The sequence below is a fragment of the Poeciliopsis prolifica genome, unplaced genomic scaffold, assembly GCF_027474105.1.
Source record: "Poeciliopsis prolifica strain line A6 unplaced genomic scaffold, Auburn_PproV2 SCAFFOLD001, whole genome shotgun sequence".
Taxonomy (NCBI): Eukaryota; Metazoa; Chordata; class Actinopteri; order Cyprinodontiformes; family Poeciliidae; genus Poeciliopsis; species Poeciliopsis prolifica.
The window spans coordinates 25,187,946-25,212,137 of record NW_026562376.1 but is presented as its reverse complement, the minus strand read 5'-3'; the positions used below and the strand labels follow the sequence as shown (position 1 = coordinate 25,212,137).

The 24,192-nt window shown below is 38.0% G+C and overlaps 1 protein-coding gene across 1 annotated transcript in view; it reads left to right on the top strand.

Moving 5' to 3' along the window:
* kitlga (kit ligand a) overlaps nt 1-23,927 on the top strand; it is a 49,273-nt gene extending 25,346 nt beyond the window's left edge. Inside the window, exons 2-10 of the mRNA XM_055033884.1 lie at nt 8,567-8,674; nt 9,174-9,230; nt 10,347-10,499; nt 10,629-10,803; nt 13,312-13,377; nt 15,143-15,240; nt 15,459-15,568; nt 18,403-18,466; nt 18,577-23,927. Of these exons, the coding sequence (XP_054889859.1) occupies nt 8,567-8,674; nt 9,174-9,230; nt 10,347-10,499; nt 10,629-10,803; nt 13,312-13,377; nt 15,143-15,240; nt 15,459-15,568; nt 18,403-18,433 (798 nt within the window). The 3' untranslated portion in view covers nt 18,434-18,466; nt 18,577-23,927. The remainder of the gene's footprint in view (nt 1-8,566; nt 8,675-9,173; nt 9,231-10,346; nt 10,500-10,628; nt 10,804-13,311; nt 13,378-15,142; nt 15,241-15,458; nt 15,569-18,402; nt 18,467-18,576) is intronic.
* The last annotated feature ends 265 nt before the right edge of the window (nt 23,928-24,192 follow it).

The following is a 24,192-nucleotide window of genomic DNA, read 5'->3' as shown; positions in this document are numbered from 1 at the left end:
GCCAAATGCTGCAAAGTTGATCGGACGGCGCTTCACAGTACAGATGGATAATGACCCCAAGCATACAGCCAAAGCTACCCAGGAGTTCATGAGAGCAAAAAGGTGGAATATTCTGCAATGGCCAAGTCAATCACCAGATCTTAACCCAATTGAGCATGCATTTCACTTGCTCAAATCCAGACTTCAGACGGAAAGACCCACTAACAAGCAAGACCTGAAGGCTGCGGCTGTAAAGGCCTGGCAAAGCATTAAGAAGGAGGAAACCCAGCGTTTGGTGATGTCCATGGGTTCCAGACTTAAGGCAGTGATTGCCTCCAAAGGATTCGCAACAAAATATTGAGAAAAACTTTTTTGTTTGGGTTATGTTTATATGTCCAATTACTTTTGAGCTCCTAAAATGTGGAGTGTTTGTAAACAAATGTGTACAATTCCTACATTTTCTATCAGATATTTTTGTTCAACCCTTTAAATTAAACGTTACAATCTGCACTTGAATTCTGTTGTAGAGGTTTCATTTCAAATCCAATGCGGTGGCATGCAGAGCCCAACTCACGAAAATTGTGTTACTGTCCAAATATTTCTGGCCCTAACTGTATGTGCCATGTTTTCCTGAGCAACACCAAGCCCTGCACTGCTTGGCTGCGGCCCATCGTAAGCAAAGTTGCCCTTTGAACTGCTCTAATATCAAACAGACATTAGCTTTATCTGTTAGCCTAATGCGGCTTTTATATTACTGTAAAAACTACTATCCCCAGCAGATTAAAAACAGTGATGGTGGTAGATTTTCAACCACTCATCAGGGGTGTGAGTTTTAGCTTTGAGGCTTTTAAAATGTTAACTCAAATGGCAATGATTTAAAAACACCAAATTATGTGGAGTTTTTTTTTAATACCCACATGAATAAAGCTTTCATTTTCAGCTGAAATTTAAGCACACATCCCAACTAATATTATTTTAGATGCATGCTGGTAGTAAAGTTATAGATATGAACCACATAAGCGTTAGAAAAGCGCCCAAAGATTGAGGAGACATTATGGTTGCACAGCATCTAGGCTTACCTGCATTGCTATGTGCTGCAACAGTTCACAACACAAAAATAATCTATAATCTATGTTCCTAAAAAAAAAAAAAATCAAGTGAAATTTTATTTAAAAAACAAATCTGTAACAGTATGGATGGAGTAATTGATGTAGATATATAGATATATAGAAAATGTAAATCCAGTCGTTTTTAGACCTCTTGGTCTCAACATGGGAGAGGTGAATATTTACACTGCTGGTTGTGGGAAAGCATGGCTGTGTTAACAGTTAGTGAATTTACTGATTATGCTTTTTGTGGTCAAATTGCTCTGATTGTCAGACTTCACCTCCAACTCTAAACAGTCTTAAAAAGAGTGCCAAATGGAACTAAAGTGGTGTTAATGTCTGTGTTGGCACAATAGCGATGTGAATAAATGACTTTGGTAAAGTACTTTTTAGAAAGTCAAATAGAGGAAGTCAAACAGTTACAGGCTGTAGCTGAGTGTTGAGTATAAACAGTAGAAGTCAGATCCGGTTTCTTTTATTTGCTTTATCCCAATTCCTGTCTTTGAGTGCACAGCAAATGAAATAATTTTTTTGCGCATTGTATTGAAGTTTCATTTTGAAAGAGACTCGATTGGCTGCTGCAACTCACAGTGCTCAAGGCTCTTCCTGATGTATGAAGCAGGAAAAACATTGAACTAAATTACAGCATTTTATTTATTTGTTGGCAAAACATTCCACTGGAACACCATTGAGACATGTAAGAAATTATCAACAGATCATATGAATTGACTGATTATTGATCTGTCATTTAATTTAACTAGTAATCTTTATCACATTAGCAAGCAAGAATGTGTAGTAAGTTAAAGTATGTACTATGCTCTGGTCTTTTAACTGTTCATACCAAACAGCTCACCCTATCCGAGCCTTCATAAATATAATATCAGTGACACCTCACCAACTCAACACTGTATTAAAGGGGAAGTGTGAGACAAAATCAGATTTTTTTAGCTTTGCATGATGCTATGATATTATTCCCTCATCAAAAACACAACCTGTGGAGTTGCTTTCATTCTTTCATGCATGTTTTAGAGACTCCTTTATCTCCATGGTAACCATTCAGCTGTGCTCCCCCTCTACGCTTCGGTTTGAAACGCTGGGAAAAACGTTGGTGCAGGGCTAATAGAGGAGCCATATTGTGAGAGCTTCCTCAAGACGACGTTTCAGAAAGAGCAGGAGTTTTATGAAGAGACACAGGGCCTATTTCAAGGTGTTAAATTACAAAGTAAAAATATTTGCGAGATGTAGCATTTTCTTAACAACTGTTGGTAACATAGTAAGGAAAACGCCTAATACTGCCCATATGGAGAAACGTATAGTACATTTCACATAATGAATATAAAAGATATTAGTCAGATAGAGAACTTAAATTTCAGACAAGTCTAAATTTGAATCCCTAACCTTTAGCAGGGTTGTGCTACAGACAGATATAATTTTACTTGGATATGAGGCATAAGATTTTGAGTTGAGAAAAATGACTTAAAGCAAACAGTTACAATATCATTTTAGCTTTTCATCTTGATAAATCTCAGCATGTAGCAGGATGTTACAGATGTACTTGAAGGTAAAGTTATTTTTACGTCAAACTAAATTTCTAGAGTGCACTGTCATGAATGTGATCAGTGAGCGAATGTAAAGTATTACTGATGAAATGCGCTGTTGTCTTGCTGCCATTTTCATTTCCTGAGCTTTCAGGCATACACACGTCAGTGATTTTAATAAAGTATCATGTATCGTGACGGAGACACTTTATCAGCAAATGTTTCTCCCGAAATGGCCCGGAACAGTGTCAGGAACAAAAAATATATATAAATCCTGATTGTCGCAGTGGTGATTGTCTAATGTTTATACAGATTCTGGGAAAATCCAAGAACACCAACAGTGTTGTAGCAGTGTGTATCAGCAAGGTGTTAAATCCTGTCAAGAGGCTGTCAGCGACTCACAGGCAGGAATGGATTTTCCCCGAGGACAGATCGACCTCAAAGCAAAGAAACAAATAATTACGCTTTATCCAAATCTGGGAATCCTGCCATTAGGAAATCCTTTCTTCTTCTGTTTTTCTGCTACAAGATTTATACCCCATTTACTACATAATGAGATGTTATTGGCTTTGACAGCAGAAGAACATGTTACATCTTCTAATGTTTATACCATAATGTAGAAAAGCATTGGCTAATCAGACTCTCACTAAGTGGGATCATCAAAACATTTACTTTCCTTCTTTTTCACTCGACCATCAGTAGGGCTTAAAAGACAGATATGTTTCCTTGGAAAGTGCAAGCCTGCGCTAAATAGTTACAAAATATAATCCGGTGCTCTGCTCCTCTGGGCCTATCAGTTCACCAAATTTTTACGAACATGTGTTTCTGACAGCCACTTCATAACTTGTCAGCACCGGGAGGTCTGAGGAGAACTGAACCTCGGGTTTGTAGTCAGCACAGCTCCTTTAATATGTGTGTTTTGTTTTTGGGGGGTTGTTTTCTCCAGCCTGCTGCTGTGTTCGCACGCTGGGAATCTGTCTCTTAAAAACCAGAGGAGCGGCAACAGTCAATTCCGCTGTCGCTGCTCACCTTTCATTTCAGATCCCGCTGCGGAGCCAGGTGATTTCGCTCGGCTTCATTTGCTTTTGCAAAAAAAAAAAAAAAAAAAAAAGCCATGGGGATCACCATTAGCTTAAGACAAGTAATAACATTGATTCTCTGCTAACAACTCGCATCTCAACTTCTTCCAGCATTATGAGCTCAGGCTAACTGAGCCGACTGACTCGATTTGTGAAACACACACCACTGATACTTTGTAGGTGTTGGAAGATCTATTCAGCTTGTCTTTGGATGGGTGATTGTGATTCCTGTCGTAAGATCAAATCACTTCACAACAGTTGCACAATGTGATTTTAAGCGGTGTGTGTAGTCCTGTGAAAAACTATTGGCATGCTTTTGCCTTGGTTTTCGTCACGCTTGCTGTAAATGTTTCAGATCATCAAACAAGTTTCAATGTTGGGCAAAGAAAAACATGAATAAAAATAAAGTGAAACTTTCAAGCAAACAATTGATTCAATCAATCAAGTGTATTTGTATGGCACATTTCAGCTTTACATTATAAAAATATAAATCTGCTGTGCAGTCACCATTTGTTAAACCAGTAGCAGATATTATATTAATTTTGTGCAATCATCCAAACACATCAAATATGTTTGTCAGTGTTCTAGTTCCTACCTCAAGCAGCTCTTAACAAGTTTGTTTTGTGGTCTTGATTTAAAGGAAGTCAGTGTTCCAGCTATTTTACAGTTTTCTGAAAGTTTCCTTAAACCCAGCAGTTGTGCCAATCTGTTCCTCAGGTTTTGGCAGTAAATTCCCTTTCCAAAAATTGCGGAACAACTCTGGTTCCCTCTGCTTTGCGGAACAGTTTAAAAGCAGCTCCGCTGGTGGGTTTTTGAGCACAAGCTGTTTACTCCCATAATTTCTCCGAGTTTATTTTCCAGCTGTTTGGAATGAGCGTCTGCGCCTTTTGAAGTCAATTTTTCTTTGAAACAACCGTTGCAAATAAAAACTCCTGAGTTTGCTACTCATTCCACTGTGGTGTGTCAGTGGCAGTCAGCCTCTGTGCTTTTGCTAAAACAAAGAGAAAATAGCAGAAATTAGGTTTTATTAGGACAAAACAATGGTGTGCATTCAGTAAGTTTGGAAATTATGGCTTTTCTCTGGGTTGTTGTTTTGATCATTATTTTTTTCTTTATGGTAATAATATGGATATTGCACACCAATTCACAAATGGCAGTTTTGCGTAACTCGGACTGGAGGAGGATGTTGATCATGTTTGGTCATGTGACAGGGATAGTGATGCAGCAAAGGATTATGGGATGTTTATCTGAAGCAAAGAAGAAGTGGTTGCCTAAACCGTATTGAAATATAAATAAAATATTTTGATATGAATGTAAATGTTGGATATTTAGATCAACTCAAATTGCCATGTGGTTAAAATGATTCACTTTCAAGCGATCTATTAAACACAGTAAGTTAAGCCACATAACCGCAAAGGATATCGATGGTCGCACCAACAACAGTTTTAAACCATCTTCAGATTTTGTCTGATATTATAAACACTGAGTGTGAAAATGAGTGTTTAATTAAGCTTTAATCTTGTTGTAATTGTTTTGAAGTAAGGAAGGAAGCAGTTCTTGTGTTTCCCTGTGTCGACAGAGTTGACTAATAAAAACTGCTCATTGGCCGACTGGCAACACAGTTTCCTATATTACTTTATTCTTTCGACTGTGAAAACATAAAGCAGTCTCATTTCCACTGCTTTTTTTTTTTTTTTTTTCAGCTTAAGACGGCGGCAGAGTCCGGCGGTAACAGGCGCTTAAATTCCATATCAAGAGGTTGAGACCTTTTCCTGTTGTGGGCAACGGGGCCCGACAAATACCCGTGTTTGAACGGACGGCGGAGTCCAGCGGTAACAGGCGCTTAAATTCCGTGACAAAAAGAAAAGAAAAGAAAAAAAAAATTTATTCTATGTTGCTTGCCTTTGTGTTTTGTGTTTATGATGTAAAGCACTTTGAAATGCCTTGTAGCTGAAATGTGCTATACAAATAAAATTTGATTGATTGATTGATTAAGAACAACAAAATGCACCAACTACTGATTCTATAAAAATCTTTGCCCTATTTTTGGAAAATACATGTACAAAAATTTAGAGTTTATTTTCCAAAATACCTGTAAAATCTCATCACCCATTGTAGAACAACGATCAGTCATAAGGAGAGACGGGATGATGAGAACTTTTCTGGTGATGGTTTAAGAGGGCAGGAAAATGTGGTATTGGTTATTTACATGGAACATGTTCAGGAAGGGAAACATCTAATCCATGTTGAAATTCCTCAAACCTGGATTGCCTGTGTTGCCAGTTGCCAGTGTCGTACAGTCGGTCAAAACAGTGAGTGAAGAGGCAGGTGTATTAGTTTACTCTACTAGCACTTGGAGGAGCTTGACATGGGTCCCATTGTGTATTTGCATGTCGCAAGCTGATTTTTTTGGGTTATATCCCAGTACGTGTGGCATGTTTTTGACATGTCTGTGTACAGGGACACAACATATACAAATGAATCAAACGTTTCCAATGTCGGACCAATGGGATTTCCGTCATCTTAAGCCGACTCCCTGTAGAAACCTCGCTGAACTCTCTCTGATGGGATTGTTGTCTCATGAGGCATTTTTTTAATCTGGAGACATTACACTGTCTTCACTGTCAGATACTTCATTAATTGTGGAGCACAAAAAGGTCTCCAGTGTTTGGCTTATAAGAGACTGAGTCGTTTCGTTATAGCTGAAGGTTCAGTGTCAATTGATGGAAGAAATCGGTCACAGTTCCAAAAAACCAGGACATGCAATGCCTCATGCAGAACATACCATTCTGTCAGCATATGCAAAAGAATATGTATTTTGAATTTCATGTATTGATTTTTTTTTTTTTTTGGTAAAGTGCCTTGTGAATTGATTCTCTCAAATAAATTGAAATGAATTTAAATTAAATCGACTTCAACAGCAGCCAGAAGTAACATTGGTTGGATTCAATCTGAGTTTTTCTTGACTTCCCAGGTCTGCATAATGTTGTCTTACAATATATATTTTTTTACTTACGTCATCAAATTCTTCCACTCTTATTTGCGAATGAAATGCCTTTAGTAAGTGATGTAGGCATTGTTCAGTTTGGCCTGAGCAGTGCCTGGTCTGCACCAAACTCTGTGCAGGTCAACCAACCAACTTGGCAGTGAACTTTTTTTTTCACCATAAAGAGCAAAATAACTTTGTCCATTTGTTTCCCATGCTTCCCACCCATAACACTCACATCCACTCATCTCCGTCTGTTGATTTGAATGGATAAGCTGAAGCTGAGGCGAAAACCTCTGCTCCCCATCTGCCTTTTACATGATGCCTTTTCTTTAGCCTTTCCTGCTCTTGATGGAGCATTGTTTCTTTTGTTTCCTGTTTTGGTTGGGCTTGACAAACATATAGAAAGAGCTGGCAATCTGGGAGCCGCAGTTTGCGCGAAACATTCTAGAGCTTTTGTTCTCTTGGTTCTAGATTTTCCTTGTGAGAACAAAAAGGACAGCATGGTCAGAAAATCTTTATGCAAATAAACCGTGGTGATAAAGGCCGCTGCGCCTGTTGAAGCCTGGGTCTCTGAATAAGTCAGCAATGATCTCTTAATTCCACTCTCTTTAGAACACTTTAAAGCTGTATTTGCCATGGAGCTGGTTGCCATTCAAGGTGGCCAAACTAACTCGGGCAAGGCGGTGACTGGCCCTGATCTATATTAAGAGGACAACTGCAGGTCCGTTGCATAATATAGTCGGATTGGCACTGACATCAGAAAAGAGGTCAGCCAGTGGCGGCTTTCTGCTGCAGAGCCTTTGCAGTATCAGTCGGTAGACATGTTTACATTACCTGGCCTTGCTGACGGGGAGTCACCCCTTCAGACATTCAGACATATTCAAAGCCTTTCCTTCCTCAAAACAACATTAAATTCTAAAAATACAGCTCTGTTTAAATATATCTGCACTATCTGTCGTCTTTTGTTGCTTTGTGCCTCCCACGCATTGTCATTCGGATCGTCAGTCTACAACCCCAAAGCACTAATCTCACAATGAGAACGTCAAAGAATGGCTTTAAATAGACCCCATGTTAGATTTAGTTGCTCCTTTTGTAGTCTGAGGAATCAGACTAAGCGGTTAGTCAAGAATAATTTCTTACATGTCAGTCAAGGTAACAATCAAAAGCAGGTCAATTAAAATGACAGATTTTGTTAGAAGTGAACAAAGATTTTCCAATTCAGTCGACGTTATATCGCATGAATTTACTCTTCTGAATTGATTTTTTTAGTGTTTTATTGTTTTGTTTTGGTTTACGTTTTACAATTTCCCTAATTCATTCCTATGGATGTGTTATTTCTGTTATCTAATCCCAAAGAGGAAGCCAGCAGATATTTGAGCGATTTCAAATATGACACTTGTTTTCCTGAGGAGATCAAGGTCTCCTCTCTGACCCTGGTTACATGGAGGAAAACCTGCTGATATGCTTGTTTGGTTAAAAAGAAAATAGTGCAAAAGTTTTGGGGAAAGAGGAGTTAGCTAATGTTGTGTAGATAAGAACAAAGTAATAGTTTTAGTAGAAATTTGTTATTTATTTATTTATTGTGGAAGCATGAGCTGTCCTACAACTAATGATTGTTAATAGAGACAATTATATTTTAGTGTGCAGATGCACACTCAATTCAAATGAAAACATAGTTTGTGTTTTCAAAAAGAAAAAGTCTCTGAAACACTGACGTCATCACCGCGTGTGACAGATTGAAGAAATCATAAAAATATTAACGAAGGTCCTCGAGAGTAACCTGGAGATGTTGCTCAATTATTAACTGTTCTCTGGTCATAATCACACTGGATGTGGTTCAACTGATTGCCAATTGTTATCTCTCTTGATTCACAGAGTTGGATAGACGTCTGTGTCCATTTCCTGCTGTTCATGACGCTTGGGGTACATTCAACTGCAACTGGAAAAGTGGTCAATGATATTGACATAAGAGTCCCTGATTTGGTAAGATTTGGAAATTAAATCATTTAGGCAACATTTTTAAAGATGAATTAGATACTGTTGGTGTTTTCTGTACATAAAATCACACTAAACATAGAGTGATTTTACCTAAACATTTCCTGCGTTAGTCATTTTGTTCATTTAGTAAATACCAGAATAAAGAAGAACAGAAGATTTAGAAGACCAAGTTGTACGTTTTCTATTTGGGAGACCCATTGGTGCCCAAGTTTCAATATTCGGCAGACATCTGGAAATGTTGCTTTAATATTTCCATGTAAACTTCTTCCCACATGATGCTCTTCATTTTGTTAAATGCAGATTTTGCTCATCCAACGATGTCTCATGAGGAAGAGGTGTGTTTGGTAATCCTAACTAACCCTACAAAAGGAAGTGTTTAGTTTTATTTTATGCCAGTCAGTGGAAAATAAGTGTGTATGTAAAACCTTTGGATTCCAGATGTCTTCCCTAAAACACTAAAATGTTTTTACTTTTGTTTCAACAGAGACAAAATATTCCAAAAGATTACAAGATCCCCATCAAGTTCATTCCCAAAGAAACGGTACGTCGTCTTCCTTTCTCCCTATGTTCTTTAATAAATACATTTAAAAAAAAATTACTGATAATTTGGCAATCAATCAAGTTTATTTGCATTACACATCTCAGCAACGAGGCAGTTCAAACTTTACATTTTGATGAGTGTCGTCATTAAAATCATTAATTTACATCAAATATATTGATACATGTTCCATTTATTACAGTTCAAAAGGAACAGGTAGATTTTTAAGATTAAAGAAATTCAGTGTTTCGGCTGTTTCGCAGTTTCCAGATGTTTGTTCCAGATTTGTGGTGCATAGAAGATGAATGCTGCTTCCCCATATTTGGTTCTGGTTCTGGGGATGCAGAGCAGAACCAGAAGACCTGAGCTTTCTGGAAGGTTGATACAACGACAACCTTTGTTGTAGCAATGTATCAACCAAGTGTTTTCAATCTTTAAAGTATTTTGGTTCTATGTTGTTCAGTGATTTATAAACTATCAGGAGTTGTTTTTTTTTAAAGCATATTCTCTCAGTGGTTGGACTTTAGAAATGGGTGATCTTCTCTATGCTCCTGGTTTTAGTCAGAACACCAGCAGCAGCGTTCTGGATCAGCTGATTGATTCTTTTTAAGTAGACCTGAGAGGACACTGATAAACGCAAGGATGAGTTTAATACCTTTAAGTTAAAAGATTAAAATCTTCACTACCCAAACATTATGACCACTGAAAGCTAAATAAATAAATAAAATAAACACTTGTAAAAGAGGCATTATGGCAATCACAGGTTACTCGCAGTATTCCAACACCCTCAATTTTATGAACGTTTCACAGGGTGGGACAACCAAGACATTTGGCCTTGCAACTGACTTTATACTTCCAAACTCATAGGATGTGATGAATTCTATATGTTTTGTCTCAAAGAACCAGGCAGGAATCTATCAGTCTGAAAGACTAATGTCTCCAGTTCCAGACAACCCAAGGTCATACTGTCATTCCTAAATGTGTCCATTTCTTTCATGATGTCTTTAAGTGAAACCAGCTGTGCTGAGATGACTTTTATAACTAAAACTGTTACATATTTTTCACAGATTTTCTGTTGTTTTTTTTGTTGTTCTTGTTGTTTCTGTGTTTTTCCTCCAGGGCGACATGTGTTGGGCAAAGTTAAACCTTTACTACTTGGAGGAGAGCTTGAAGGATTTATCTGAAAAGTTTGGAAACATTTCATCTAATAATCAAAACATACAGATACTCATCCAATTCATTGAAGAGAAGCGGATAGGAATCAGTAATATGGCGAGTTCCCATAATTTATTATCATATAAATAAATAATGGCTTTGCTGACGATCTGGAAGTCTTTATAGTGGCATGTGATTGTATCTGCTTATGACTAATGGCTAATGCCTCCGTTCTCATCCTTACAGAATCCACAAATGTTAGAGTTTGAGTGCCACTACAGAGTCGGTAAGTGGGAAACAGGGAAATATTTTAACTTTGTCGAGGAGGTGTGTAAAACTGCAGACGGAGAAAGACCTGAAGAGGAATGTGATCCACCTCCCTGTCCCACCACACCGATACCAACAGAAGAATCCTCTTCAGGTACCGTCGGCTGAATTCTTCTTGTGTTTAGAGGAAAAAATGTGACTTAGATAAGAATCAACCAACAAATATTCAGCAGGAAAAACTTAGTGAAGTCTTTAAAGTTATGTGTGTGAACATATAGATGAACTACAGCATGTGGGTTTAGGTTTGGAGTCAGTTTGACTAACATATATAATGTTGAACTTTATTTATGATTTGCTAATGAAGACAAAAAGAAGCAAAGAAGAAAGAAAGATTTCAATTTTCAAAAACACGTTCATTCACTCAGCAGTGATCCACATAAACGTTCAACTCAAATTCATGAAAACACATCCCCAAATGAAAGTTCAGAATTATGAACAATCCTAAAATGAACAGGACACCTTCATAATCCCAGATATTATGAAAAACATCCAGCTCAGCCATTTGGAAATAATATTGCGCTAGTCACACTCTTGAAAAGCTGTGCAATGTCAGTTTACATTTTCTACTCAAATAAAACGCCAGCCTTGGTTGACCAGGAAAAAAATTCAACAGCTGTCGTTTTTTTCTTCTTTCTTTTGTCACATGAAAAACCAAAAATGAAACTGTTCTGTGAAACTTTCTCCGAATCCCTGAGTCGTGTAAATAAATCCACTGTTCTAAAAACCAGAACTAAAGAAGCTGCCTTTCTAGTGAGCATATTTAGAAGTTTCAGTTTGTTTTCCCAAAAGTGAGATGTTTATAGCCTTATGAAATGTTTCTGCTGGATTTTGCGGAATACGTGTAAACTACAATGCTTGAATGGAACTGCTTGTTTGTGAACCTCAGAGGGTTATCTTGATTCAGACTGCTGCCGAATTTAAACTCTCTCCTACGTGGCCAATGCTTTAGTGTGTGGCTGATCCTCTTCAATAGCTGAATGGTGGCCTAAATTCTTGTATAACAAAGAGCAGACTGTTTTGTTTTTGGCCTGAGGGGGTCTCAGCACATGTAAATCCTTTATCCTATGGACTGAGACAAAAACAGAGAAGATCTCATGTACAGATATAAGTTTCAAAAGTTCCCAAGATTTTTTTGTCTTTTTTTATCTATCTACAATGGCTCCAGTGCACCGTTGTGCACTTCCTTACTGCAGGCTATGAGCAGATCATAATAATTCCATTTAAATCTGAAACTGTCAGGGACTAGCATGCATTCAGTTCCAAGACAAGAAGGTGAAACATATTAGAGGTCAAGACAAAGCACTTTTTTTTTTACGATATTGTGGGAAAAATACAAATCCGAAAACTTCTTTAGAGAAAGGAATCTGTGAAAGTTTCAAAATACCCCTGTTCATATTGACGTGTGTTTTGGTTTTTATACTTGTTTAATTGTGAGACAGTCCTAAGGGAATATATCCTCTTCAGGTTAGACTACCCAAAAATTTCAATTCAATACGTCAACATATGTTCACTCAAGTCACATAAAAATGTAGCCATCCTACTTAGGTTTAATTAAGTAGAAGCAGAAAATAATATTGGCTGAAAATGCTACTGAAGTACTGAGTAACTGATTTAATATTTTATAATAATGTCACCTTATAAACGTATAAATCAGCAAATTCTAGTATTTTAAATACTAAAATGAAGGGGGGAAAAGTAATTCTAATACTAGTAACTAGTTACTACATGCATAAAACTACAACTGTTAACTCATTAATGGGCTTTATCCCCACCTATTGTTTGGGAAAACTAGTCAACTCTGTGTGAATGTCTTTTTTTCTTTGCACACTTGTTGGTGGCTTGTTACACAAAGACCAACAACCCACCCAAAACGGACCCTCATGTGGGTCCTGGCACGCCAATTAAGAGAACCTGCCATAAAAAATACTTTGCCTTCTTATCAAAAAAAAAGTTCACAACAAATTGACAACAAAATGTACACACTGGCTGAAAATTTTTGGGATCTCACCGGAACCACTGCAGGAAATGCTCCCTTTCCACCATCCCCAAAGCTAATCTCCAAATCCTAACCAGCAGCAAACCATGCTCCTGCTTTGCTTCCGATTGTGAAACTGCTGCCACCTGGTAAGGACCATTGTGAGCGAGCTGTATTTAGGGCAGATCTCTTGTGGCTTTTTAGGAGAAGCTTTAAATCTGCCACCATTATTTCCACACAAGAACTCAGCAAGATAAAAACTCAGGACTGGCCTCAGTGCTTAGAATCCCCATTGAGACACGTCTGAGTCACAGGACTAAGGGAAGATGTCCCAAGGTAGCGCGGTGTTTAAAAGGAAGAAAAGGGCTGAAACCTGATTGTATACGTGTTGATTACAGAGCAATCTTCCAATCTTTCCAAAGCGCTTTTCTTTTTTTTGCCGCCAGATCAGATGTTTTTGTGTGTTGTTTCAGGGGGGAGGGTAAAAGGAGTACCTATGAAGTGACTATTTAGCGCCTAACAATGAATGTTTTCATCATCAGTCAGTTACTCTTCACTCTATCGGTCTTTTGTCTTCAGTTTTTGTCACTGTCTCCTGAACTCCCTTTTTTATTTTCTTGCTTTCAGTTCAGTCTACGTCAAGCCATGACACGTCACACAATATTGCTACTATAGACATTACACGCTCATCAGGTAAGGTCTCTCATCAACTTTTCGATAGACCAACTTTTTCTTCTTGATTTGATATGTATTTGTTGTATAACTATTGCCTTGTGTTCTTCACACAATCTCCCTTTAGCCTTTCTTCTGGCTGTAGGTGAATAGAAAGTCTGTGGTAGCTAAGTTCAGTTAAAGTTGTTTCTGTAGCAGTTGGAGGGATTTTGTAATGTCGCAAAGGTATGACTGGTTTCTGTAGTCATGAAAAAATGTAAGAATCTGGGCGATATAAAGATTTGGGAGGGATATTGTTAATTTGGGAAAACCTTAGAAAGTAGTTAAGTTCCATTGGAGGTGAATTCATCTTCATCACTGCAGACAAAGCGTTTGCATAACATAGCATGAGATTAAGCAACATAATCATTGGGTTATTGCTGTAACTTTTGATTGTCACTTGTTTAAAATCAAAAGAGGTGTTATCTGTATATTCTATAAACTGCATGGCACCTTTTTTTTACCTACATACAAAATAATGCTTTGCAGCCTGGATTAGCAAGAGATCAAATTAAATTTGGTTTAATGATTATGGGACCTCTGGAGATGATGATGCAAAGAAGGATTCTTCATAAAATCAAGAAAAATTTTAGACAACCCTGACCTATCCTCTCCATGAGACTGTCTTGGGAAGGCAGAGTATCTTCAGTCAGAGGCTTCTTCAGATTTACTTCAATACAGAGAGCTAGAAGAAAGCTTTCCTGCCAGCAGCCATCACCATGTACAATAACTCTTAAAAGAATTAATGAGTTACCACAACATTTAACTTCCCTTTGGGGTTAATAAAGAACTTTTGAATTTGAATTTGAGTATCAGATGTCTTGATCTATGCCTTAAATAAAACCCAAGGCAGAAATGTAATAGTGTGTTGGATTAATAGCATGTTACATAAAGGCATAGTTTCAACTTATGTTTGTCAGTTGGGAGTTTTGTTACATCCCATATTTTTACTCAGAAAAGATGTTTGTGGAAACCTGTAAAAAACACAACATAAACAAGATAAATGAATGTTGTTTATAATAAGTTAAATGGAAACCAAAGACTCGTCTTGACCTCTATTGCTATGTAAGCTGTAAATGCTGGACTACTGAAAATATCCCATAGTCATCCACGAGTGTTTCAGTTGAACATCAACAAACTCCCTGTTGCTTACAATATAGCTTACAGCGGCATCACCGCAAGTTAGCTTGAAAATTTCTCTACCAGACCGCAAAGATGAGGCGAAAACCGATGATGAAAGTTAACATCTTCGTAGGCCAAGGTGTTAACTTGGCCTACGAAATTCTCTATTTCTTCAGAGCTCTAAGAAAGTGGCATTCAGGTAGCTACTTACATCAGTTAATGAATCTGCTGCAGATCGGTTGGTCCAGATGCCACATCACACCAAATGTCTACTGGTGGTTCTACATCAACAGTTTGAGCTCATTTTTGCTGGCAACAGAAGGAACTTTTTTTTTTTCTCCGAGTTTTTGCGATACTCGTATTTTTGACAGTTGGCCGACAGGAAGGAGGGCAAGGAGAGGCGTGCTAACCCCTGCGCCACCACAGCACGCTCCAACAGAAGGAACTTTTGACAATTTCACACATGGCGATTGTACAATAAAAAATAGCACTAATTGCTTTCTTTATCTACTGTATGTCAAATCCAATATTGGCTAGAGGCAAAAGATTTAACAATGCTTTAAATAATTACAACCTGTTATTAGGAATTTTATGAGTTTTTCTTTTTTCTGTTTTTCCATTCTAGCTTCTTCGCCAAGTCCCCTTCGCCAGGTGGTGGAGAAAAGCCTTTTCTCCTTACTGTTTATCCCACTGCTGGCCCTAATCTTCCTGCTTGTGTGGAAGGTGAGCTAACGTTTAACCCCATAAAACTTCACGAGCTGCTCCAGAGATAATATCAGTTTCTCGAAGGGTTTATGGTGATGTTGGAAGATACTTATCTCCGTTTTCCACAGCATTTATTGTAATCGTCGGCAGCCTTTCAACTTTCTGCCGACACTCACTGAAGAGCCTTGTGAGCGTTTGGCACATTATTGTTATATATTTCTTTTTTAACTCTGCAGATCAGGTCAAGAAGGAACATAGAGCATCCTCGGTCGAATCGTGGAGAAGAAGAAGACTTTACAGAACCACATCTGATGGCACCTCAGCAGGATGGTGAATCGTCAGAAAAGTAAGCTGCTCCTGTTGCTGCTTCTCATGTTTTCCGCAGCCTGTGCATCTTGCAAATGAATGCAATTAGCAACTTAATTGTTATTTGTGTTCTTTTTGTGTTTTGTCTAATCTCTTGTCATCAATGATGTGAGGTCTGGACTCAGTTATTTTAACTTCTGAGGATAGAAAAATTTGCAGTGAACAAGAAAGCAGTGGAAACACAAACCACAAAGTCGTATAACTTGATAAGAAGCAGGTGTGCTCTTAAATAAGCTATATGCACTGTAAAAACTGTGAAGTGGTACTTTTTTTGAAAGAATTGGGACTTTGTCCAAAGGCAGGGTTACTATACATTTACACTATGGAAGGTCATTGAACTTGAAATCATAAAAACAACAATACATCTGGATCGCAGTGTCTCAGCTGTTTGAGCTTTGAGAATTTGCATTGAGTTTGTAAAGCACTCACCTTTACTTAACTTCGCCACTTGAATCCCCACAATAAGCGTAAAATATTGTCAGTATAAATGGCATGATATGTCAGAAGTACTTGGGGTACTACCAAAATTGAGCAGGTTTTATATTGTCTTTTCCTCCATTTAAATAAATAATACTCTAGTTTTAGAATTTCCTACTCAATTTGAACATAAAAACAGTGTGTCAATATAACATTAGAAAATGCAAAAACTTGACCTGTCAGGTTGAACTACAGTCTTCAATAAACTCATATCTTGCTTCTGCTGTCAATGTTTAATCCAGCAGGAAAACACTTTTGCCAAAGCTAGCGTTAGCTTGTCTGAACTTTGTTTTTATATGACTTGTTCATAATTCATCTCATAGCATCTTTCAGTGCCAAACAAAACTTTCAGAAAGACACTTAACACTCAATTTTGGATGTTGTGGAACTAAATGTGATTGCGCTGCCCTCCATAGTGGCTTCCATCAGCTCCGACAGACTAGTGCCAGCAGAAATTAGCAAACAATTGGTGGGAATGCATGTCTGCTGAGCTTATTAAACAACTACAGCACTGCTGAGAACTGTTGGAAGCGACATGGAAGAACTCTGCTGTGGTGGCGAATTGGAAAGGGTTAGAGGTTTTTAAAGAGACTGAGGCCAATTTCAAGGGATGAGATTCAGCCATGATGTGAATTCAACGCTTTTTTAAGTTATTTTTTGGTACATACAGCAATTTCATACCATCTGTAGGTGACATAAGTATTAGGTTAGATCCTTTAAAGGATAAATTTCAGGTGAGGGCCATATTTGTAGTTACTGGCACTTATCAGAAAAAGAGAAATGTTCAACAAAAAAGACCCAGTGGTTTCAGACTTCAAATAATGCAAAGAAAAACAAGTTCACATTCATTTAGACAGAATAATTCTAATGTTTGAACTCAGGAAGAGTTCAGAAACCAATATTTGATGGAACAACTATGAGGTGCAGTGGGCTCTCATTTTTTTTCCAGAGCTGTAAAACAATCTCTTCTTTTCTTTTTCCTCAATACCAGTGAAGTCGTACTACTCTTTGAAACAATGTAATTAATGATAAATTGCAAACATTCAAAAACCGGACTCGTTGTTGCTCAGTCTGTCGGTTCAAAATTGTGGCAGATTTCCTTTCTCACACCCGTGCTGCGCATGGCTTGCTCTGTATGCAAGCCAAACTCTTCCAGCAGGGAACTGAAAACGGTGTCATTTGAATCTCAAGGCTACGGCTTCTCCCGTAAATCTGCCATGGACAGTCACAAGGAAGCATCGCTCACAGACCGCAAGCGAATTTAACTTGAGACCAGCGCATGACGCACAGAACGGTGAAATTAGAATATGTCTAATTTTCAAAGAGGAAATATGCTGCGTTTAATTGACGTTAGCAATTTATCCAGATACATTACGGCACATTAAAATTGTCTTTGTTGATTTGTGTGGAGTGGTCACACCGCTTTCACTCGATGAGGGTTAAAGCATTTAATGAAGCAGTGAACACACTGCCCACTGCCATCACCATCTGCAGAAACACTTTATTGAAAGTTGCGTCAGTTGAATAAAAATGATTTTTAAACTGAATTTCATGTACAGTGCCTGGCTAAAGTATGCGCAACACTGAAGCGTCTTTAAATTTTACAATATTTCAACCTCAATTCTCACTGCTTCTGATTGGATTTCATGCGATAAACTGACAAAGCACCATACCTCTGTGTTGTGGAAGCAAAATGATGTAGTGAATGTTTGGTTTATAAATAAAAATCAGGGAAAAAAATGGTACTTGACATGACTCTTTACACAATCTTTTCAAAACTGCTCCAGCTCCTCTATGTGGCCTGTGCAACGTGTCTCTAAACAGCAATCTTCCAAGTTTCCAAATTCTCACTGAGTTGTCCTGTTGGAAAGCAAACCTTCTCCAAAGTCTCAAATTGTGTCCGGCCTCCTTTGGTTCCATTTATCGTTTTATGAGTTTTTGTTTTGTTTTCTGTGCTGTTTTTTTGTTTTGTTTTGTTTTTTCCAGTTTTTACAGTGGCTTTCTTTTGATTCTTCCATAAATCTCAAACTTTTTGGGTGGCAATCGAATTCTACTAGCTAACCTGGTGACTTATGAGGGCAATTCACTTAATGATTTTAGAGGTATTGGAGTAAAAGAGGCTGAACACGTCACTGATTTTTATGCCTGAAGATGTTTTAAAAGTCACACACAGCTTTGTTGTATTTTCTGTTTCACGACCATGCACCAATTTGTGTCGCTTACGCACAAACAAAAGTTCCAATAACATCCATGCAGGTTTGTGGTTCGAACATGACAAAATGTTAGAGATGATTTTCCTGGACGCCTTCTAACATTCGCCCTGCTTTCCTTTTTCAGAAATGCGCTGAACATCCCCGTAGAAGTGTAAAGCTCTGCAAATGAAAGGGCGCTAGCATATTTGGTGAGTTTTTATTTTTATTTAAACGTTGTGTCCTACATAAAAGCAGGGGAAAGAAAAGAAATTGACCTTCTGTGCTTCTCTAACACCTTTCTCCACATTCTCCTCCCCAGGGCTGTGCTCCTCTCTCTTTCTTTTTTTTTTATCTGAAGGTGTTCAAAGGTGAAAGACAAACACGAACTTGCACACCACAGTGAGACTGTAGAGATTGAGAGGCCTGTTTTGACTGCACTCCAGATTAATGGTGGAAAACATTGACTGCGAGTTTTGTCAGGTTTAATCAAACTTGACACTGTTTTTTTTCCCTTTTTTATAAAACAACATTATCCCCGTGCTTTTTGAAAAGGACTAAAGATTTTAGCCGATAACCTTTACCCGTCCAAGCCCTAGACGCCCCCGGCTCCAAGCTGTCATTCATCATGACCTGCATCTTCGACCCTCTGGGGGAAAACTTCGCATATTTATCGATTTCTTTTTCTTTTTTTTTCTTCCCCTCCAGGTTGCCATGTTTGCTTCTTGTTTTGTTTTTTTTCCCTCCAGGCTGCCATGTTTGCTTCTTCTTCTTTTTTTTTCTTTTTTTTTTCCCGCCTGCTTTTCAGTCGTCAAATGTACAAAGACAATGTGACTGATGCCGGCAATATCTTGTTTGAACTGGGGCATGAATTTCTACCTCTGGTAACGCTTCATGTTAACCACATCCTCAACAGCTCCCCCACTTTTCTTTTCTTTTCTTTTTTTTCTTTTTAATTTTTCAGTGTCTGAGGTTCTCCAAAGAATAGCAATGCTGAGTGTGGTTGGCCCCAAAGTTCAGTCACAGTAGTCTGACTTGTGTATGTTCCCAAGAAGAAGAAGGGGGGAGTGGAGGGTATGATGTATTTATTTATTGGTGGTTGGCACTCAGTGGCTACTCTTCCAGAGCTGAAAGATTTTTGTTTAAGGGCACCTTTTACTCATGGATCACATTTAAAAATTAAATAAATAAATAAAAAATAAATCTCTGTACCAACATATTGTAAAGCTGAACACATTATCCTCTTGAGCAAATTATGCTGTCTATTTCAATGTAGTTGGCATATATATATATATATATATATATATATATATATATATATATATATATATATATATATGCCTTGAGCCACTTTGAATGTGTGAATTATTACATGGAGATAAAACATGTATTAAAAGTATGCTGCTTTGACTAACCCCCCATGTACGCTGTTCAGAACTGCTAATCCGTAAACTGGGATGAGACGCGTGGATCCAAAGTTTAGTCACACAGTCGGAAGCTGTGGTTTCCATTCCGAATGTACGCAAATCTATGTGGCTTTCTGCTGATGTTGGGGGGGAAAAACACACACACACACACACACGCACGCACCCCCCTCTCCCCCCACACACACACACACAATTTTGCAATTGCTGTGTTTCCGTTAAGTAAGGAATTAAATTAGAATCGTACTGGAAAAATTTTGTTTGCGCGATGAGTCATTAAAAGCCCTGGTCAAACAGTTACATGAGATGTATTCAGGATTCAGACACGGCGCTCAACGTGTATCGGCCAATCAAAGGAGGCATGGGCGTCTGATTCAGGTGTTAAGAGTGACATGCCGCGCCTACTCTGAGTGGCTATGTTTGCAGCATTTCGGAGAAATTGCAGCTGGTGATTTTACAGAAGAGTTATGGATTTAAAACTTCGGAATGGAACTCAACTTTTTATTCACTATGATGCTATGGGAGCTCTGATGGAATCAGCCGGGCATTGTCTGAGAAAGTTGCAGTAACATCTGCCTGTCTCCGTTGCAGTTTTATGAAATACATCTATTTGGAAATAGCCCCCCAAAAAATCTCATCCTAGAACAAAACATTTTATCTTAATTGGAGCATTTCCATGTTCCTATTTTCAATTTGTGTAATCTTATGGCGAATGGAAACGCAGCTAATGAAGGAACAGGATCAGCTGTCGTTCCTTAGTAAACATCTGTTAATTTTTGCCTTTTATTTCTTTACACGTCCTGCATATGTACTTTGCAAGACACCGCCTGTTGCCAGGGAGACCTTTGATGGCCATTTTCATCTGAATGATAAAAAAGTAAAAGATGTTAAAAAAAAAATTCTACAGTCCTTTTTAAAAAGTCATAATCCATAAAGCAGCAGATTAAATCTTTAAATGTTTAGTATAATTTCTGCTTGTCATCTGTATTATTGATGAAGCTCAGCATAGAATACAGCCTGAGGTATGTGGGCAGATTGTTGCTGCTGTTTAGGCATCAATTATCAGATTTCCTTTTAGAAAGCAGATTGTTGGGGAATATATGATCACATATTGGTGTTATCAGTGGCATTAATTGGGAATAAGAAGGCATCTGTAAGGCATTGGCAGGATTTGCAGGAAGTAAACACTATTGTTCCTAAATTTTCCAGGAAAATGTCTGATAACATTGTAATCACACCACCCTGGCTGAAATGGATAGTTAAACATTTTTAAAGTGAAGTTATGAGGCGCTTATGAACAATCAATACCTTACCGGCAATCCATTATAGATGCTGATCACTTACATCTGACCTCAAAAACAGTCAAGCGGTTTATGCAAGTTCAAGGAATATTTTGGCTCATGTCTCATTTGAAAAATATAAAGGATTCACAGTAAAAGTCACTGGTATAAAAGTGGAGTTAAATGCTTTTTGCAATAAATTGCTGTCAGTTTTATTTTAATCAGCCAAAAAAGTAATAGTTAACTCCTAACTAGTCCAGGCTCCTACTGGATCAGTCATCATAAATGTCTTTTCTGATTTACAGTAAATGTAACACGAGAGTTATCAGCAGCATCTAACATAAAAAACCCCTCCAACCTAAAGACACTATGCAAACTTCTTTTTTTTGTGTATTTTTACTTATCGTTTTCAACAAAAAAATCTAATACTGGCAGTAATAACCTTCAGCTTCACCTAATCTGTCTGAAACTGCAGAAGGAAATGTGTCGTTTTCCAAATGCATTTTGCGATGAAACCTGTTTACCGTTGCCCTCAATGAGCTCAATAACACGGACAAAGTTGGTAGTAAAATACATGCATGGGGAGTTTCTATGTTTCATCTGTTTTAAGTCTTTAAAGGTTCTTGTGAATCATCCAGCAGGTCGTACTACGCCACATTTGCTACATTTATTTGAACAAAGTCGTGTGATGTTGCAGCAATCCCTTTTTGTGGAAAAGCAAAAACAGTGGAGTGCAACCACTCTCTTGTGACAGGAATCTCCCCCAGCTGAACTGAGGCGCGACAAGCCGGCTGCACCTTTCTCTGTGAAGCAGTTCTGTCTTGGAATCTCAAACAAATTGGCCAAAACCGTTATCTGACCCTGGAGACTTTCTGCAGAAGTGTTGTTGCTTGAATACTAGTAAACCCTTAGAGAACCTGCCAGGGTTCAAAACTTAATGGTGAACACTGAGCTTATCCCGGAGAAATGACATACAAACTAAAATTTTCATTTTTATATATATATATATTTTTTTTTTTTGCCTTAAGACACTGTCCACAGAAGTGCACTGTGACCTCATATCTATATTAAATAGCTGCAAAAATTTGGAGGTCTTCATGGTTAACTTTTTTATTGTGTGAGTGTGTATTAGAAGCAATCATCTGCCCACAGTTATCTGAAATTAGCAGGCATGCTTCTGCACTTCCTGTCACCATGAGCAAGGAGCTTCCCCCTGCGGTCGGCATCGGACGATAAGACTATTCAGATCAGACGAAACATGATGGTCATGAAAAAAAAAAAAGCAAAAAGCAAAGGTTTGACCTAGCAAGAACAACGCAGATCAGTGTAAGAAAACAGAGCTGAACGTCATTACAAGGCAAGTAGGAAGTTAGGAATGAGAACAGGATACACTGGTTGTGACCTTTGCCCTTTGCAGTTAGACAACTAGCTGATGGGACGCTAGAATCTGCTGCAGGTTTTAGTGGACATTTCACATCATCATATTTGTGGTCTTAAATTGTTCTATTTCCACTCTTGTTTTCGTGCCTTGTTTGATTAGCATATTGGACTCTTGTGTTTGTAAAAAAAAAAAAAAAAAAAAAGAGTCTGCAGCCTATTTGTGCATTCCTGTGGCAGCAGAAACATCATCCGGGGTCAGTCACTTCTGTTACGAGAGAGGTCAGTCAGCTTGACCTGGAACCAGTCATAAATTGGTACTTGTATTTTTTTGTTTGTTTGTTTGGGTTTTTTTCTGACAACGTAATTCTTTTACATCAGCAGAAGGAATCAACAGTGGTTGTGACATTTCTTTCCGCGTCAACTTGTTTAACCTTTGCAGACATTAGAAGCCATTTCAGCCATCAACTGCTTGTTTTCTGTGTAATTGGAGCTATATACTGGGAATTTTTCTTATAGAAGACAAGAGTATATTGTGCAGAGTTTGATTGTGTGTCTTACAGAAGAAAAGGTATACCACATTGGTGTTCGTATGTTTCTGATGAGCAGTCATCCTCAGCTCGTATTAGCTAGAACTTCCTCGGTGTGGTAAAACGTATTGTTTATTGTGTTAAGGTGCAAGATAACAACATTACAAGAGCAACAGCAACAAAAAATAAGAGTGGTAACACATTAACTGTGCCATAATCTTTATGGCTAAGTCTTTGTCTCAAAATATACAGATATTTCACGAAGGAACATCAGAAATTAGCGGTGAAGGACTGAGATTTTTATATATTTAAAGATGGATTTGTAAACAATATTGGAGTAATATATCTATGACAGGTTAGACCAGTGACTTTCTCCTCCGTCATCGCTAGCAAGTACTTTTCTACATCTCTAAATAAACATTAAGTCGTCTGTCGTCCCATGCAGTTTCCAGAGAGACGGGCTCGTCTACCCACAAACTAACAAACAAGGCATCCTGTTGCTTTTTCTTTTTTTTTTTTATATATAGTCTACATGAACGTAAGAGCTGTAACGGGTCTAAGCTGTGAACGAGTAAAAAAAAGAAAGGAAAAAAAAGCATAACACGGTCTCCCATTTTCCTGTCTACGTCGAAGCCAGAGACTGTTGGTGTGTCTGATGCAAAGCGAAGCAGTTGACGTGCATTCGTCGAGAGCATGACTGCCCTTAAACACTGCTCCCTTGTGTGTTGTTCTGTTTGGCAATACGAGAGTAGACCCGCATCCTGAACAGTGCTTTTGGGCACGAGCGATCCAATTTGGCCCGTCGCAGTGGGCTGACCAAGCAGCTCTAGGCAGGAAATAAGTCTGGGTGCCAAAAAAAGAGCAAATGTAATTATAGCCCAGCTGATATTCAGGGCATAAACAAACAAACAGCAAAAAATAAAACACACACAAAAAAAAACTTAAAAAAAAACTTTAAAAAAGCACCAAAAAACATTAAAATGTCTACTGTATTCTGTATTTTTGTATAAATGTAAACAAGCATATATGGATTATGAATAAAGTACATGTATCCAAATGATATTTACTGGTTTGTGTCTTGTTTCTTATTTTTTATTTTCTTTAATCTTCGCTTTTGAATACGGTCTAGGTAGGTTGTTTAAATTTGGGCGGATTTTCACAACATTTGCCAGGTTTTTGGAAGGATTTCAGAGGAAAATTCTTTTGAAATGGTTGTTATAGTGACAAAACGTTTAATAAAATGCTCTCAGTGAATTTATTTTTTAAATCTCTAGAATCTGTCGAACGTGACATCAACGATTAATCAAGTGTCACTATGCTGTGGTAT